The sequence below is a fragment of the Periplaneta americana genome, chromosome 11 (genome assembly GCF_040183065.1).
Source record: "Periplaneta americana isolate PAMFEO1 chromosome 11, P.americana_PAMFEO1_priV1, whole genome shotgun sequence".
Lineage (NCBI taxonomy): Eukaryota > Metazoa > Arthropoda > Insecta > Blattodea > Blattidae > Periplaneta > Periplaneta americana.
In genome coordinates, this window is record NC_091127.1 from 21,792,878 (window position 1) to 21,812,310 (window position 19,433).

At 36.4% G+C, this 19,433-nt stretch overlaps 2 protein-coding genes across 9 annotated transcripts in view; one reads left to right on the forward strand and one right to left on the reverse strand.

The window, feature by feature from the left end:
* The window catches only part of LOC138708871 (uncharacterized), a 151,882-nt gene that overhangs the window by 84,933 nt on the left and 47,516 nt on the right, over positions 1-19,433 (reverse strand). The gene's annotated exons all lie outside the window — the stretch shown is intronic.
* LOC138708873 (OTU domain-containing protein 7B-like) overlaps positions 1-19,433 on the forward strand; it is a 54,785-nt gene that overhangs the window by 3,849 nt on the left and 31,503 nt on the right. For both annotated transcript variants that reach the window (XM_069839141.1, XM_069839142.1), the window contains exons 2-3: positions 13,021-13,103; positions 14,341-14,553. In XM_069839141.1, coding sequence (XP_069695242.1) covers positions 13,028-13,103; positions 14,341-14,553 — 289 coding nt within the window. In that variant the 5' untranslated portion in view covers positions 13,021-13,027. The remainder of the gene's footprint in view (positions 1-13,020; positions 13,104-14,340; positions 14,554-19,433) is intronic.

The window sequence follows — 19,433 nt, forward strand, 5'->3', positions numbered from 1 at the left end:
GACTGCTACCAGGTGTATAATTACTACATTTCTTCATGGTCGAGCATAAAAATTTATATAGTTATACAAGCACAAGTCGAGTAAAATAATGCGAACATACTAAATAATAATTACAAAATAATATAAGGCTAGAAGTTACACTCAATGAATATGCAAGCGGTAAGTGAACCAATATTACAAATTACAAGAATAACAAATTCAAATGCAAATTATAACTATACAACACTGAGGAAAATTACATATATACACATATACACACAAAGGAGAATTAAACCTGAATACTGGTCACTTGTTTAAACAATTCACTTTTAAATTGCAATATCGTTCGACAGTTCCTGAGGGAGCTGGGTAGGGAGTTCCAGAAACGAATTGCTAATACTGTGAAAGAGGAAGAATAGTGAGCTGTTTTATGGCAAGGCATAGATAATAAAGGGTCGTTTTTAGAATGAGTACCCATGTTGTGATAAGAGGATAAGAAATTAAAAACGCACCAATAGATAGTTAGGCGAAGAAGTATTGATGATGCTATAGAGGAAAATTAGTGAATGGATTTATATTATCTTCGGTCCTATAATCTTACCCACTGGAGCGTTTCAAGGGAAGGTGTAATGTGATCGTATTTGCGGATGTTGCAAATGAAACGTATGCAGGCATCATGAACGCGCTGCAATCTTTGGGCTAAGTTAGAATTTAAATCTGTTAGTAGAATGTCGCAAAAGTCAAAATGTGGCAGCACTAATGTTTGTATGAGAATTCTTTTTAATTGAAAGCGTAGAAAATTGTTTAGGCGATTTAATGAATGAAAGATGGAGAAGATTGTCTACATACAGGGGCGTACGCAAAGGGGGGGGGGGGTTACCGGGTTTGAACTCCTCTTTGAACTTAGAAAAAATGACACATTTAGATTAGAGTACTTTTTATCCATAATTGTTTTTCTTTCTCTAATTTTTCACTATCAGAGTAACAATAGTCATTTATGTATCAAGGACGAAATAAAGATGTTTATAGCGAGGGCTACGGGGTTGGTACCGAGGGTTTCTGCCCCGTGGAAGTGGCCCGAGGTTTAAACATGAAATTTCGCCACATTATTATTTTGTGGCGCATTGGTCCGTAATTGAATAAATTAAAACTTTCTGATAACAATTTTAAGTTAGAAATTCGCTTTGTGTTTATATGTCTTGTTTAGCGTGTTTTGTATATAGTAGAAACAAAAAGAATATGTAGAATAAAAATTATTCGTTGAAGGAGGCCATGCATGATGTTATTATTTCTTTGTTGTTAAGTTGCCAGTCTCTGAATTTAATAAACAATGTTCTGTTATGTTGGAAAAAATTTCGGGGATCTGTTGAAACCGAAATTCCTTCCGGAGTTGTTATTAAAGGCAAACAAGCTGAAGATAAGTTGTTGCCAATTAAATAAATATAAGTAAAGAAAATAGGGCTATACTGGAGAATTACCACGGTCAGTTTGAACCGTACCGTTACGTTTACCACCAAATTTAAGTAAATACACAATGTCACCAACATAAGAACATGACGTTGGTGTGTGGCGTAGTTGCCGGGAGAATTTTTTTTCTCTCTCTCTCTCTACCTCCTTCGTTCTGAACATTACTGAGAGATAGCACCAGTGTTAGCTACAAAGTGTATTTGCGCAAATATATTGCAAGTAGATTACGTGACTTATTACGTGTCTTAGATGAGGGTCTCGAGACAAAACAGTCTTGTGCTATATTTCTTTTTTTCTCTCTCTGTCTACCTCCTTCGTTCTGAACATTATTGAGAGATAGCACCACTGTTAGCGACAATGTGTATTTGCGTAAATATTGCGAGTAGGTTAGGTTAGCTTAGGTTAGCTTTGGTTAGGTTAGTTTAACTTAGCTTAGCTTTGGTTTGGTTAGGTTAGGTTAGCTTTGGTTAGGTTAGGTTAGCTTAGGTTAGCTTTCGTTAGCTTAGCTTAGCTTAGCTTTGGTTAGGTTAGGTTAGTTTTGGTTAGGTTAGGTTAGTTTAGGTTAGCTTTGGTTAGATTAGGTTAGCTTTGGTTAGGTTAGCTTGATTTCATTCGCCCATGTAGTAGTTAAAATTATATAATATGACAGTTTTTGATTCGTAATATTAATAAAAAAAAAATAATAGGCCTATAATGAAAGCAGTGAATAATTTCATGGTCCCTAAAATTTTTTTTCGTAAAAGGCTAGGTATTTTTCTGTAGGCCAGAAATAAAACAGCAACGTCGTCATAATTACGTACTTTACGCTTTGGCGAACATTAACCGGAAATTTACTTTCCGTCATTTTAATGGTATTCAGTGAAACACACCTTTTTTCCTGTTAATTTCCTTGTGATAACCTAGTTTATGATCTTATTACATCTTCATTTTCTTTTAATGCATTCAAAAAACCGCCGTTGTACTACATAAAACCTTGAACTTGACTAATGGAGTGAATTATTTAAGAATATAGTCGCGAATTTGACTACCATCATTTCGATTATATTTTGTTTGATACGGCTCGGTACGGCCCGGTGACTAGTGGCCAGCGAGTAGCGTCGACTATCGATATTGGTCTGCCGTGGGTATTATCCAGTTGTTCCAGAAATAGTTTTTTTTTTAAGCCCGCAAAGGTATAATGGGTTATATTACATATATCGTATCCATGGAAAAACTGAACAATTATGTACTAGTGCGCCAAAAAAAATAATAATTATATCGACATAAGGTATAGAGTCTTCCTAACCTTCATTCAATATAATCCCTGTGCTTGGTGCTGCAGCACGTTCGAATTATAACAATGCTATCTTTATTATAGAGAGATCTACCGCTTAGTACCGACCTTGTAATAAAATGAAGCCGACACAATATGAAATTTAACCTCTTGTTTGTTAAAAATTGGATGGCTTTGAAAAAATTACGTTTCAAAGATTTTGTAAGGATATTTATGAATATATTCTATTAGAACACTGTATAATATTAATAAATATACCGTAACATAATAATAATAATAATAATAATAATAATAATAATAATAATAATGCACAACATTTAAATACTGATAATGTAAATTGTAAACAATTTTAATAATGACCCTTCTCGTTTTGACAAAATTCTGGGTATGCCACAGTCGTAATTCGCGCATATGCACGCCACCACGCAATTTACCATTGCAAACTAGTATTTTCAAATTATTCTTTCCGAAAATTGCGCTCAGGCTCTAATTTCCAAGAAAAATTAAGTTCAAATTACGCAATCTGGCAACGCTGGATAAATGGTAGCATGGGATTACAATAGGTCCAACATCAGTGAACCACAAGAGTCCCTGCTTTCATAGTTTCGTGGTAACGCGAACGTCTTCATATCAAAGCACAAAATTGTACGTGTTCGAATCCCCGTATCTCCGATTTTGGGAAAATTTTAGAACACGGATTGCACCTACCAAATTATGTCTTAAAATACTAAAAAGAGCAGATTTGTCTGCGTTTGTCGAATGCGCATCATTATATTTACGAAAAGGCACTTTTCAGTGCCAATAATTTATTTTGTGTGCACAAGGTTGGAATTTTGAATTAAGAAGGAAAGGGTGCAATCCATGTTCTGGAGTTTATCCCCGATTTTTTTTATGTACAAAGTTGTTTTTAATATCAACATTTTATTGTTTTTTAAACTTATTTATTTGGAAATAAATTACAGTACACAGTATTTTCATTAACTCATTTATTGATATAACTTTCCATTATGCATTTAACCTCTTGTTTGTTAAAAATTGGATGGCTGTGAAAAAAATACGTTTCAAAGATTTTATAAGGATATTTATGAATATATTCTATTAGAACACTGTATAATATTAATAAATATACCGTAACATAATAATAATAATAATAATACACAACATTTAAAATACTGATAATGTAAATTGTAAACAATTTTAATAATGACCCCCCCCCCTCCTTTTGATAAAATTCTACGTACGCCACAGTCGTAATTCGCGCATATGCACGCCACCATGCAATTTACCATTGCAAACTAGTATTTTCAAATTATTCTTTCCGAAAATTTCGCTCAGGCTCTAATTTCCGAGAAAAATTGAGTTCAAATTACGCAATCTGGCAACGCTGGATAAATGGTAGCATGGGATTACAATAGGTCCAACATCAGTGAGCCACATAAGTCCCTGCTTTCATAGTCTCGTGGTAACGCGAACGTCGTCATATCAAAGCACAAAATTGTACGTGTTCGAATCCCCGTATCTCCGATTACTTTTTTTTTTATGTACAAAGTTGTTTTTAATATTAACATTTTATTGTTTTTGAAACTTATTTAATTCGAAATGAATTACGGTACACAGTATTTTCATTAACTCATTTATTGATATAGCTTTCCAGTATGCATTTTTAAATGTTAGGTTGTTTCTTTAGTAGTCACAATACAGTTTTACACTTATACTGTACTGTATTTCATTTATTTACAACCTGTGCTCAAAAGCATTACCCTCCATACGACGACAAAAGTCTTGCTGTAGGTTATGCAACATATCCCTGTTGACAGTCGTTACAGCTGCATGAAGCCGTGCAACGAGATCCATAGGGCTTTGAAGGGGTTTATTTAAATTAAGTACATAAAAAACTTGTTAGCGGACTCGAACCACTGAACCTCATGTTGCAGTTCTACAATCCTTCACTCTACCCTAGACTATCAGAACATGTAACTGAAGCGGATAAGTAATGATGGGTTCGTGCTGCCGTTTATCCAGCGTTGCTAGATTGTGTAATTTGAATTCAATTTTTTCTCGGGCCCCTGTGGTAGGCTTTGGTTTTCTATGGACTGTTGTGCAATGGATTTTAAATTTTGATATGGGAAAGGGATGATTTGGATGTGTTTCACTAGATGATTGAAGGCGACAGCATGCTAGTGATTTCCCCAAAAATGGTTTGAGGGTCTTTGGCTCTGTTTATCTCTAGCCTACTGATGACATGATCGCCAAACATCTGCGTAATTAATTGTTTTGCAGGGATAAAGATGTGGGGTGCAGCGCCATTTTACCTGAAGATTATGTTTTCCTTATTGTGATTCCTCAGTCTAGGGATGACGAAGTTCTGTAACATGCTAAAAAAATTAATAGTGGAGTTAACACGTGTAATTGAGGTTCATTTTCCGACCAAAGTAATCAGTAGGCATTTCCCAACAACGTGACCTCCGCGATCTCCAGATTTTAATCCGGCCGACTATTGGTTGTGGGGTTACCTTAAAGAACGAGTTTTCCTGACACATCCAACAACCCTACTGCAACTGAAAGATGCCATCTCGCGAGAAATTGCCAATATTCCAAGATATTATCTGCAAAATGCTGTGCATGGTGTCGCAGACAGAATGCTGTACGTTGAACAAGAGAACGGCGGACATCTTCCCAATGTTTTGTAAACCCCGTTGTTTGCCCAACACTGTGATGTCCCCCCCCCCATCTCAAATATTATAATATTAATAGCGGTTTAATATTTGAGCTAACTTGAAATACCCTATATAAGACAGCGTTGAAAGTGTATAAAGAAAAATGAAGAATTTGTTTAGAGTTTGTGGGGAACAAATAGGTATTTGATAAGTTTTCGCAGGATCCTCCTGTTTCCCCTACCAACATTCAATCATTGCTCCATTAATCATTTGGTGTTTTTAGTTCATCTCCTATGGTGCACTGCAGGCAATACTAGTAACCGGGGGCAAGAACTACAGCTTTGGCGTGTCACTCCTAGATAGGAACGCTTTGTGAATGACGCAGTAAAGTACTCTCCATTGGATAAAAAAAATGATGTGTACTGAAGTTATTGGACGACAAAAAAAGTGAAAGTTCAAGCGTGCCGACTGATGAATAGTGAAAAAACCTAAAAACGTCATTTTTTTTATGGCTGACGTGTTAGAATCAACTCTTCGAACTCTACAACTTGATAAGAGTTTCATTAAGACATCGTATTGTCTGTTTGGGACTTTCCTTCGTCTTCTAAAGCGGAGTCCACACCTGTGGAGTAACGGTTAGCGCGTCTAGCCGCGAAACCAGGTGGCCCGGGTTCGATTCTCGGTCGGGGCAAGTTACCTGGTTGAGGTTTTTTCCGGGGTTTTCCCTCAACCCAATATGAGCAAATGCTGGGTAACTTTCGGTGTTGGACCCCGGACTCATTTCACTGGTATTATCACAGTCATCTCATTCAGACGCTAAGATGTTGATAAAGCGTCGTAAAATAACCTACTAAAAAAATCTAAAGCGGAACACAATGTAAGGAATATAACTTCCTTAGATGTGTTGCTAACGATAAAATAAAAATGAGTATTTTTTAAGGATTGCGTGGTAAAAACCGCGCATACTTCTTAAACAATAAACGTAGCGTACAATAAAATATCTGATAAAAATTAATCAGACATTCAACATAAGAACTTACTAACTTCCCTGAATGCCCGTCGGTGATCTGGTAGGTATCATGCTTGCCACTGAGGCTTACCGGTCCAAACTTGGCCAAGAATGATGAAATTCTAATGGCTTCCTTCGAAAGGAAACCAAAGCAGACAAATTTTATACAGTGTACAAGCAGTGTTGTCAATTCAGCGGTTTTCTCGCTAGGTCTAGCGTTTTTCGGCGTTAGTTTAGTGGGTAAAATTTATGAAATTTGTATTGCTGATATAGGGATTTATCGCGTTTTTAGTACTCACAGCGGCAAACTAATATAATTTTACATTGACAATATAGCAATTTAGCGGTTTCTACACGGCTTCACAGCGGATTTTTAAGAATCAAGTTGGCAACACTGTGTACAAGTACAGCACGTAAAAACGTATTTAAGCAAAATTATCGGCGACCGTTTTTCGTCGGAATATCCTGCATCGCACGAACACTCTAATGAAAGTCTTAAATACTAATATAAAATCTGAATAATTTTGAGGGAAAAATTGTTCCGGGTATCGAACCCGGGACCTTTGGTTAAACGTACCAACTCTCTGCTAACCAACTGAGCTACCCGGGAACTCTACCCGACACCGATCCAACTTTTTCCTCTATATCCACAGACCTCAAAGTGGGCTGACAACCGTCAAGCAACCAACAGTGAGTGCACACTAACTCTCTGTGACTTAAATTGTGGTTTTCTGTTAACGAACAGTGACGTGTATTATGCAAATCAAGCTTTCGGGTATAACTCCCTGTAAAGTTGATTTGAATACATTTTCCCTCAAAATTATTCAAATCAACCTTACAGGGAGTTATACCTGAAAGCTTGATTTGACTAATATAAAATCGTTTAGACTTGTGGAAGAAGCGGAATTTGATTAGTGTAGATATCCAGGACGTACGTACAAAACATCAGGTGTATAAAGGGTGCAAAAATAATATGGAAAAACTTATTGGGATGATAAGTGTGACCAAAACAAGCATATTCTGTCAACATAATTTACAACATGCTAGTGGAGCATAGACGGAATTATAGCGGCCGAACTTTTTTTTTTATTAACGTTAGAAAATATTGAATTCAAAATATTTTTCTTGCTTTTGTTTATGATTAAGTTTCTGTGCTTAAATTGGCGAATTAATGTCTTCAGACCACGTGTCTGGACTATAATATTGTGGCACCCGTCTGGATTGTTCTGGTCGCGGCAGGGAGTAGAGCGCGCATCTAGCGAGAAGGAAGGCGCGGGGAAACGGAAAAACGAATCCCTGACGCTAGCCGCGGTACGGAGCAAGGGGGAGAGAAAAGCTACTGTGGCTGGGCGGAAGTAAGGAAGCATCGAGACGCGAATCGAAGATTCCGGAGTTAAGGTGTAATAAATGAAAGCGCTAGAATCAGTCTTCGGAAGTCAGTCTACAAGCGAGTCTTCGAGTGAGCAAGGAAGCCAGCCTTCGAGAGCATCTGGAAGACCAGGTTTCGACGTGCAGAGAACCGCAACTGGGAGAATCTGAGTTCGACGTGTCGTGGACCCTAGCCGGAAGATTGGGGTTCAACGTGCAGTGAACTTGAGTGAGTCCGTAACTGTGGCAGTGTCCAGGCGAGTGCGACTCATCCAGAAGACTTGAGTTCGATGTGCAGTGAACTTTAACAGTGAGCTAAAAGAACTAGCCAAGGCGAACGAACTGTGAACTGCACATAGTGCATTGTGAACATGAATTGAAATTAGGAGCACATTGTTATTCTTCTCAATAATACACGTCGTGTATTGTCATTGTCGTCGTGTGGAGTGCAATAACGATTATTGTGTTGCTGTGTTGAGTGGAATACCCATTGTTGCAGGGTGAATTATTAAGAATAAAAGTCACATTGTTGTCGGGTGTGTGGTGGTTAAAAGAATAAAAAAAAAGTTACAATATTTATTTTAAATTTCTGAATATATAACAACAAATTCCACAATTTGGGACATCTGGCCGACATCTACGGTTGACCATTAGGATCCAGAATACAAAGCAGAGGTTAAATTAAAAATACAATATGATTGCGGAGAGAATACGGAACAATGATAAATTTAAAAATAAAGTACAATTTGATTTCGGAGAAACATGAGATGAAAGTACATTGAAGAGTAATGACATGAAGTAAAAAATATATATATATATATATATATATATATATATATATATATATATTAATTACGTAGTATTATACAAGTGATTGCGTAAAATGGATAATGAATCTCTCAATACCATTAAACAAATTTTGTTAATGTCCTCATTAGAAAATTTAAGAGAAAGTAGAATGGTTTTGGTTAACTTAAATGAAGTTCCCCTAGCGCCAAAAAGAAGTCCTTCCACTTCCCATGTATTAATATTCATTTTGTATCTCTCACTTGTATCTACACTTCATTTGAGGAATGGAAGCACCGTAATGTTTTTTTTTTTTTGTAACAGCCTGTACTCATGTGTTGGAACTCTGCAGGTGTTCAAGCAGCCACTTGGAGAAATATGAATAACATACTGCACAACAATGCAGAAAAAAGAAAAGTAATCCCGGTATAATGTGTAAACTTAACGACGAGATCAAATAAAATAATTAGAATTTGCATTTCATATGATATCTTACTTTTTTAAATAAACAGATAAAGTAAATGTAAAATTGGTCCACCGCTGTGGAGTAATGGTTAGCACGTCGGCCATGAAACAAGCGGGCACAGGTTCAAATCCTCGTTGAGACAAGGTACTTGGTTGGGGTTTTTCCTGATTTTTCCTCAACCAATTGAAGCAGAATTACTGGGTAATTTTCAGTGTTGGACCTCGGACTCATTTCGTCATCAATTCACATATCATCATCCATACAATAGTCCGGGTTAAGTTCATGGTGCGGCGTGCTGCACTTGTACAAGAGCGCGGCCGTTTTGGCTACCCAATCATTCACAGAATGGGAGTGGCACGCACAATAAGCCTCAGGCTGCAGTGCAAGCCTTCGGGTCCCTCCTTCATACAAGAGAAAAAAAAAGTAAAATTGTCTGTATATTTTGTTACAATTTTACTTTGTTTTACAATACCTTTATTAAATGATCATATTCCGATATACTGTACCAAGGGCAAGCTATAACGGGGGAGGATATAAATAATGTCCCCCATAATCTCGTTATATCGGGATTTTATGGTTTTTCGTCCCCCCCCCCCCAAGAAAACTGTTCGCTTATGTAGTGGAGGGCGAAATGCATCTTGTTATTCATATGACAGTAATCATTAGGTACAGTAGAGGATGCAAGACCTGTTCTGTGATCTTATCATGTGCTATGGCTATATCACCAAAGGGTATGGAAGGGGAATATAGATTTTAGTCTGGGATGAATTTCCGTGTAGGTAGATGCGTGTAATATTAACCATCATGAAACAGATTCCCTTTCTGATAACTAATTCTTTCTCCTCTCGCACAGCTCACATGCCAGTTCTCGCCTCCTCATCTATAACATCATTCTGTATTTCGATCACGCAAAACAGTTCATGCTGCATCATTAACAATTTCGCAGCGAAGTTTGTGTCCGTGATTTTGGTCCCCTACAAAATGAATGCGAAGATCGTCTTGAGACGGCATGTTTTAAATGGCTTGTATTCAATAACATGAGAAACAGAATCTCAACAATAGTTTACGGCATACTGGTAAATACCCAAAGATGCTACACACGCGATATGATCCAAGATGTTAAAGCGTGTGTAAATACACCTGACAGAGTTAACACATAAAAAAACGGACAATTCCACGACAATAGGAACTTCTGTCATACCAGGCAAACAACCTATAGTAATATCACAGTATCTTTACAATACGGTCTAATATCAAGGTCGACCTGGTTGGCAAGTTGGTGTAGCGCTGGCCTTCTATTCCCAAGGATGCGGGTTCGATCCCGGGCCAGGTCGATGGCATTTAAGTGTGCTTAAATGCGACAGGATCATGTCAGTAGATTTACTGGCATGTAAAAGAACTCCTGCGGGACAAAATTCCGGCACATTCAGCGACGCTGATATAACCTCTGCAGTTGCGAGCGTCGGTAAATAAAACATAACATAACATCTAATATCAACTAAACTTTAATTCATGAAATGATACGTTTCTGGCTCTATCTCAGAAACGGATAGACGGAATTTATTTATTTTTATGTATTTTATATTCTTATTTATTTTATTTAACATTGTTGCAGGATTTAACAAGTTGTATAATTTATTTGGTTTCTCACACTTCCGCAAACAACACAATACACAGAAATAAAAATTCGAAACTGAAAATTTATCAAGTCATTGCATTACAGTTCTTCTTCAGTAAGGGCAGTTATGAACAGACCGGAACTTTGGCAGAATGCCTTTTTAAATGTGTTAAATCTATCTTCATTTTGAGAGTAAATCTGTACGAATTATATCTTTGTGATTGAAACGTCACAGTTTTATGTTGCCCTTTTCTGCCTTTTTAATATAAATGCCTAATTTACAAAAATAAATGTTTTTTTTTTTGCGTTTATTTGATTATTTATTTATTATTTATTAATTTATTATTAAAAATTGCTTACAGGTATATTTTAATCTATTTCTATAACCGCTACAATGAAAGTCTTTCAGTCAGTTCATATTCTCTTTGCAGCAATGAGTGCTGCCGTGCAAAAATGTATAACAGTAAGCGTTTTAATTATCGCGTGTGTTTATTTGACAAGGCAACAATGAGTGCATGTGCTAGCTAAATATTTCATATCGCAACATATCAGTACAACCAAACACAAAAATGCACTTTCCAAGGCTACTGGGAAGAAGATTTCTTTGCTTCCAACAGTAATTGCAACATCGAGTAGAAAATCTCAATTTGCATTCGACTTATGTAAAGCTTTTCTTGCTGCCGAAGTCCCTCTGTGGAAAGTGCAAGGTTGTGGGTCTAGTGCAAGGTTTTCGTAATTGCCTTTTATTGCGTATTTTAGCTATTTATAATAACTTTTTGCCTGCCTATTTTAGCTATTTATGATCCCTTTTTGCCTGCCTATTTGAATGATTCATAATGCCTAAACTTCCGGTCTCTGGCTATGAAATATGTTCGTAATACATAGGGCTTTCATTTCAAAACTTCCCAGTCTAAAAAAAAAAACTAATTATTTAAATTGAATTCAGTTTAAACAAAGCATAGGCTTAATTGCATTTTAGATTTCACCTCCCAGCCACCCCCCCCCTTTAGACATTTCAAATGGCACCCCTATATTTTTATATTTAAATATGAAAGAGCATTCAATTGTTTATACAACTCATTCATTTATATCACGTATTGTGTTTTATATCGTTGCCTGGCAACCTCAATTGTTGTTACTGTTGATTAGAGCGGAAGCTACAAATACCATTGAACATTTCTTGTAATAGTTATGATGTTGTTGTTGTTGTTGTTGTTCTTCTTCTTCTTCTTCTTCTTCTTCTTCTTCTTCACTTCAAGGATTAGGTGAATCGCCTGTTCCGAATTCACAATGATTCCCTCCATCTCTTCCTAGGTCTTCCCACATCCCTTAGTCCTCTTCGTTTATACTGATATGCTACTGTGGGCAATCTTGTTTCTTCCATTCTCTGGACATGCTGTTCCCAACGAATGCGGTGTTGTTGAATTCTATCATTTATTGAGTATATTATATAGTTATGTTCGTGTATTAAATTAATGTAAAATGGCGTATACCCTTCAAGAGAGAACAGAAATTATATTTATTTATGGAGCTGAAAACCGTTGTGCTCATAGAACTGCTAGAGCTTTCAATGAGAGGCATCCTGAGAAAAATTTAAGTCACCGATATGTCATAGATCTAATATGGAAATCTGAAGAAACTGGTTCTATGTGCAATAAAGCAAATGGCCAACTTCGCGGATTAAAATACTAGGTAATTTCATTAATGAACCAACATCTCCATTCCAAAAGTAGCTGCTGTAACAAACCTTTCGATTGGTTCCACACATAAAGTGCTGAAATGAACAAATTTTTCTCCTAAAAACCAACAGCTCAGTGAAGACGATTCTGATAGAAGAGTAGAATTTTGTGAACAGATGTCTTAGAAAACTCAAGATGATCCAAATTTAACAAAAAATATTTCCTATAGTGATGAAGTGACTTTTTTCTTAAATGGGTTTGTCAACAAACACAATTGTAGGTACTGGGACACTGAAAATCCTCATGTGTTTCGTGAATATAATACCCAGTTTTCTCAGAAGATCAATGTGTGGGCTGGAATTTTTGGGTATGATATTGTTGGACCTATTTTCACTGAAGAAAACCTGACTGGAGAATTATATCTGAACATATTAGAAAATTTAATTGATCCACTTATCACACTGTCGCTAGAGAACCAAGTCAATGAAGGAAAGCTGGTGTTGGACGAACAAAATTTTCATTTTCAACAGGACGGAGCTCCCCCACACAATGGCTGGATAGATTTCCTCGAAAATGGATTGGTGGTAGAGGTGCTGTAGAATGGCCGACGAGATCTCCAGACCTGACGCTGCTTGACTTCTTTCTATGGGGTCATTTGAAAACAGTTATGTAAATGTTTTAATTATAAAATGTGTTGCAATTTAATTTTTGTTTTCAGATGGGGAATGGAGTCAAACCTCGTGGCAGAGTTTGTAGCCGAGACTGGAGCCGACTCAGCTGTTGCTTACAGTTATTTACAAGGTACAAGACCTGCAATATTCAATAATTATGTTTATGTTGGAGTCAATAGCAGGATCTGAAATGAGCTTAACAGTTGTGGTACCGAGCAAATTATGTGGTAACACTATTACTGTCTTCCTCTGACGAGTTTAGTGCTGGGACCTGAGGTATTCTTGCCATCGGTGCCGGGGGGTTGCAGGTAGATTCTTTTGTTGCTACAGCCAAGCCGAGCCGAGCGGAGTGGGAAGTATTAATCGTCCAAAAATATGCAGTCTTCAGTTTGTAGTAGTGTGTGAATATTTCATATACATAATGTTTACCTAGGCCTGTATGCTTTTGTTATTAATATATTAAATATATTGTTGCAATTTTTGCTCAAACATCTCCCTGATGTTACCTATGTTAATATTATATGAATTACTCATGTTAAATACTTCACCATTACAAATCATTTTTAAGGAAACATGCTGGGGAAAAGTTTTTGGTTTTATTCTATTGGAATTTTAGAATATGTGTGATTGGTATCGTGAAAAACAGATTCCTATAATGTCATGCGAAAATCATTTGTTGGTGATATCTTAAAATACAAATCAAATAGTTTTACTTCTCAAGTGAGTTCAGCAGTACAGTATATTTAAATTGATTACTTTAGAAATTTAATTCAATTCTACTAATCACTCAATTTTGTAGTATGATTCTTCTTTTCATTTATATTATTATAGTTGTATTATGATTTTTCTTTTTATTTATTTTATTGTATCTGTATTTCTGGTGATGTGATGGCCTTAACTTCACCAGAATAAATAAATAAATAAATTTTCTACAATACTTGTAACTCTATCTCGCCAAAAATACGTTAGAAAACTAATAGGCATACTGCTCTCGTAAATTGGGCGAATGTTTTCAGTATGATTGTACTTCCTTCCAGACTGCCGCTGTCACTGTTCCCTCCCACTCCAGTACCGCGCTAGACTAGTTGGAACCGCATTCCTCTCAGCACTAAACTCCTCAGAGGATGACAGTAGGCTCACTGCCAGTCTACTGCTTGAACTATTCTGATTTGTTGTAAATGATTGGTAGCCCCTACTTTATTACTGCCAGTTTTATTGTGTAAAATTATACATTTAATTTTCATAATTATATTAACACAAATTTGATCTGATGAACCAAACTTGAAGGAACTTTTCTTTAGGCCAATACAACTCTGTGTGCCGTGACTGAAGGAATTGACACAGATTGTATTATTGTGATATTTCAGCAAAGGGCTGGGACTTGAGTCTGGCTCTACAGGCGTACCTGTATCTGTCTGGAGAGTCATGCGGTGGTGGTGGTGGAAGTGGCGGTGGTGGAGGCAGTGGCACCAAGCTGTACAATACACGCTGGCCTGCTCCTGTCGCAGAAGAGAATGGAAATCTGACCAACACCCATCGACCAACACTTCAGAAGGCAGATGCCATCGATGTAGCTGATAGTAATATCATTTTCACATAAATAAGAATTCAGTAGTGACATCCAGCATCTTATGTTTGTGCTTTTTATTTATTTGTCTCCCTATCCTTCATGAGTCTCTCTGCTGTTATTAACTCTGTATGCATTGCAGAAATTTGGCTTATTGTGCTAGCCCCTTGAACTGCTCAAGGCAGGTAACTCCAGTATCCCTGGATGCTTTTTTAGACGACTGTTAAAATGATTCTGTTTCAATCTCTTGCCCCTAAAATTGTTTTGTGTTAACAAAATGGTATTCTTAATACTAATATAACATAGGGTTGCGAAATTAAATTTTGGTTCAAGGCTTTTAATATCGAAGGTTGATTTTCATTAATTGTTGGCTTCTGTTGAAGGATCTGAAGTCAGATTTTGCCTATCACATATGAAAATATTTGTAGAATTTCCATATTTATAGCTCCATTTATGCAATATTAACACATTTAATAGTTATTTATGGTACTTGTGAGGTTACCAGAACAATGGAAGGAGTCCATAATCGTACCTATTTTTAAGAAGGGGGACGAGACTAACTATAGTAACTTTCGAGGAATATCACTTTTGTTGACGTCGTACAAAATTTTATCGAATATCCTTTTGAGAAGATTAACTCCATATGTAGATGAAATTATTGGGGATCATCAGTGTGGTTTCAGGCGTAATAGATCGACTATTGATCAGATTTTTTGTATTCGACAGATATTGGAGAAAAAATGGGAGTATAAGGGTACAGCATATCAGTTATTCATAGATTTCAAAAAGGCATATGACTCGGTTAAGAGAGAAGTTTTATATAATATTCTTATTGAATTTGGTATTCCCAAGAAACTAGTTCGATTAATTAAAATGTGTCTTAGTGAAACTTACAGCAGAGTCCATATAGGCCAGTTTCTATCTGATGCTTTTCCAATTCACTGCAGGCTAAAGCAGGGAGATGGACTGTCATCTTTACTTTTTAACTTCGCTCTAGAATATGCCATTAGAAAAGTTCAGGATAACAGAGAGGGTTTGGAATTGAACGGGTTACATCAGCTTCTTGTCTATGCAGATGACGTGAATATGTTAGGAAAAAATCCTCAAACGATTAGGGAAAACGCGGAAATTCTACTTGAAGCAAGTAAAGAGATAGGGTTGGAAGTATATCCCGAAAAGACTAAGTATATGATTATGTCTCGTGATCAGAATATTGTACGAAATGGAACTATAAAAGTTGGAGATTTATCTTTTGAAGAGGTGGAAGAATTCAAATATCTTGGAGCAAATATAAATGACACTTGGGAGGAAATTAAACACAGAATAAATATGGGAAATGCCTGTTATTATTCGGTTGAGAAGCTTTTGTCATCTAGTCTGCTGTCAAAAAATCTGAACGTTAGAATTTATAAAACAGTTATATTACTGGTTGTTCTGTATGACTGTGAAACTTGGACTCTTACTTTGAGAGAGAAACAGAGATTGAGAGTTTTTGAAATTAAGGTTCTTAGGAAAATATTTGGGGCTAAAAGGGATGAAGTTACAGGAGAATGGATAAAGTTACACAACGCAGAGCTGCACGCATTATATCCTTCACCTGACATAATTAGGAACATTAAATCCAGAAGTTTGAGATGGGCAGGGCATGTAGCACGTATGGGCGAAACCAGAAATGCATATAGAGTGTTAGTTGAGAGGCCAGAGGGGAAAAGACCTTTGGGGAGGCCGAGACGTAGATGGAAAAATAATATTAAAATGGATTTGAGGGAGGTGGGATATGATAGAGACTGGATTAATCTTGCTCAGGATAGGGACCAATGGCGGGCTTATGTGAGGGCGGCAATGAACCTCCAGGTTCCTTAAAAGCCAGTAAGTAAGAAGTAAGTACGAGGGGGATCCAGGAAATAATGACCGTTCACGCATAACCGCCGCGCAGCTGACTCCCCTTCCTTGTTTGAAGGTCAACTGGCTTCCTTAACATGTGTCCTCATAATGTTGTGAGTACTGGTTGCAACAAGTCGCCATTTTGCATTTTGTGTTACTTCAAAATGAACAACGTGATTGATAATCCCGCCGACTGTGAGGTGAGGAGTGTGATTCGATTTTTGAATGCCCAACATTTGAAACCTGCAGAAATTTACCGGCAATTGAAAGAAGTGTATGGTGATACTGTAATGAATGAAAGAAATGTGAGAAAATGGTGCGAAATGTTCAACAATGGGCGAACAAATGTCCACAATGAAACTCGACCCGGACACCCATCACTCATCACAGAAGACCTGAAGACTAAAGTGAACGACAGAATCTTGCAAGACAGGCGCACATCACTCGACGAATTGCATATTGCCTTTCCTGACATTTCTCGTTCTTTGCTTGGTGAAATTGTGTCGTAACATCTTGGCTACCACAAAATCTGTGCCTGCCCGCACACTGCTGCTTCAACTCGAGAATTGCTGGATTAATTCGGTTGGGAAATCTTTGATCATCCGCCCTATAGTCCAGACCTTGCTCCTAGCGATTTTCAACTTTTCACTAAGCTGAAAGACTTTCTGGGTGGTACGCGTTTTGGAAGTGATGAAGAGTTGAAGAAGACAGTGAACACCTGGCTTAATGAACTGGCGGCAGAGGAGTATAACACGGGAATTCTAAAGCTAGTGAACAGATACGACAAATGTTTAAATGTAGGTGGTGATTATGTAGAGAAGTAAAGGAAGCTTCAGTTATGTAACAGACTTTGTTTTTTCAAGTAAATATATTTTTTTTAATTATTACAACAAAACGGTCGTTATTTCCTGGATCCCCCTCGTAAGTACTTGTGAGGTAAGTGCATCTTTATTGCGCGAGTGGAAAGATTTAAGCACGAGGCGTCAGCCGAGTGCTTAAATTACACGAGTGCAATAAAGATCTCGCTCACAAGTACCATACGTAATTTTATCCATGGCCATAACGAAAAATTATGTTTTATAAAAGAAAATATGTTGAAAATAAGTCCTCATATAATCACATATCATGGCATGGATTTTAGAATCGATACGTGTACTAGGTAGGTTATGATGTAGAAGGCCATGATTAGTGAAGAATAGTATCTAAGGCGTTGGATAAATAACAAATTATAATTAATTATATAATTTTAATATATATATATTTTTTCATTTTAAACGTGTATTTTCATCTTTTTGAAGTTTCAGGGATTATTTAAAAGTGTTCACGAGACTAATGTGATTAAAATAATTTCACATTTTACTTCTGTAAACTTAAGAGGAATATTAAAACGTAATTAATCATCGTGTCTGTTTAGCTCAGTTGACTAACGCGTGTTGTTATAAAATTCTATAAACCCAACTTGGCAGGTTCAAGTCTCCTCGCCTCCCAAAAAATTAAAAAAAAAAATACATATTAGATATGGATGCAGTGCACAAATTACGACGTAGTAGATAGAGAAAAGAGAAGGAGATTGAGTGTATGTATATTTAAGAAATGGTAATAAAGAAGTAGAGATAGTGACATCTAGTAACTAATACATTAACTTCTTGAGTAATAGTTGAATGGAAAAGTATACGTGTGTGCCTGGGTACTAGGAAAATGCTAATGAACTGTGAGATAAAGTTCAAACTGTGAGGTATGGTCTTTATCTCACTAGTGGAATAAAGTTGTTGTTGTTTTCTAATGCCAGGCGTTTGACAATAAAGTCATTTGACCTCTTGCACTCCAATATTTTTCAAAGATATTATCATGACCAGCCAATGAAGCACAGATTTTGAGGTGTTCCGAATCCATTTCTTGGTTTGAGTTGCACAATGGGCAGTTTGGGGACTGATATATTCCAATTCTATGCAGGTGTTTGGCCAAACAATCATGGTCTGTTGTCAATCTAAATGCAGCTACAGACGATTTTCGTGGTAAATCGGGAATATGTAATATAGTAATGTTGAATAAAAACCTACTTTACAAACGCAAAAGCATTTAGTAAAGGCATGTTTTTCGTTATGGTCATGGATAAATACATAAATCAAGTAATGTTTGAAAATGTCTATACAGTAAACAAAATCAAACAGCACTATCTCGTTCATATTCACAATTTAGGTTCAACTCATTCCAAGTCTCATACAGACATTTCATTATTCAATACCTCTGCCACTTTATCTGGAAGTTCTGTCTTCGAGATTGTCTTCTATGTTAAGGGAAATGCTGGCTGAAATACAGGAGCATTGCCATTATTTGAGAACAGAGTTCTTTACAGAAGATCTTAGTACAGAACCTTGTTTAAAAAATCCATTTTTACTCGTGAAAAATAGTTTTACCTTCAAAGATTTCTGCTGAAAAATAGTTAATTGAGCTTACTTGTGATAGTGGCCTTCATACTTTTTCTAGAACAAATCTGTCGGATTTTTGGATTCTAAAGCAAAAGGAGTAGCCATCATCAGGACTACAACAAGGGTCTGTGTCACCTAAGGAAACATGGATTCCGCATGCCCTCCTTTCCCATGGTTTGGTGAGGAAAGTGTTAGCAAATTTTATTATATGTTAAATTAATAAAATTGATTTTAAATCAGTTTGTAATTTTCTTAAATTTAACAACTTACACTACAGAAATATATTACAATCATGATTGACTTAATTTTCAATCTTAGTTAAAATTAATTTCATTTAATTTTATATATAACAGATTTTTAGGTTTAAGAAACGGTTGACAAAATAAAACACACGATATCTTGCAATGTTATTTATTAGTAACTAGCTGTACCTGTGCGCTTCACTGCACTTGTTAGAAATAAATATAAAGTAATTACATAATTAAAATAGGACATCTGGTCCAGGGAACATTCGTGTTTGATAGAAGGATAAATCGTTTAATATGTCACTTAATTTAAATTGTATTTAAATAATTAAAAT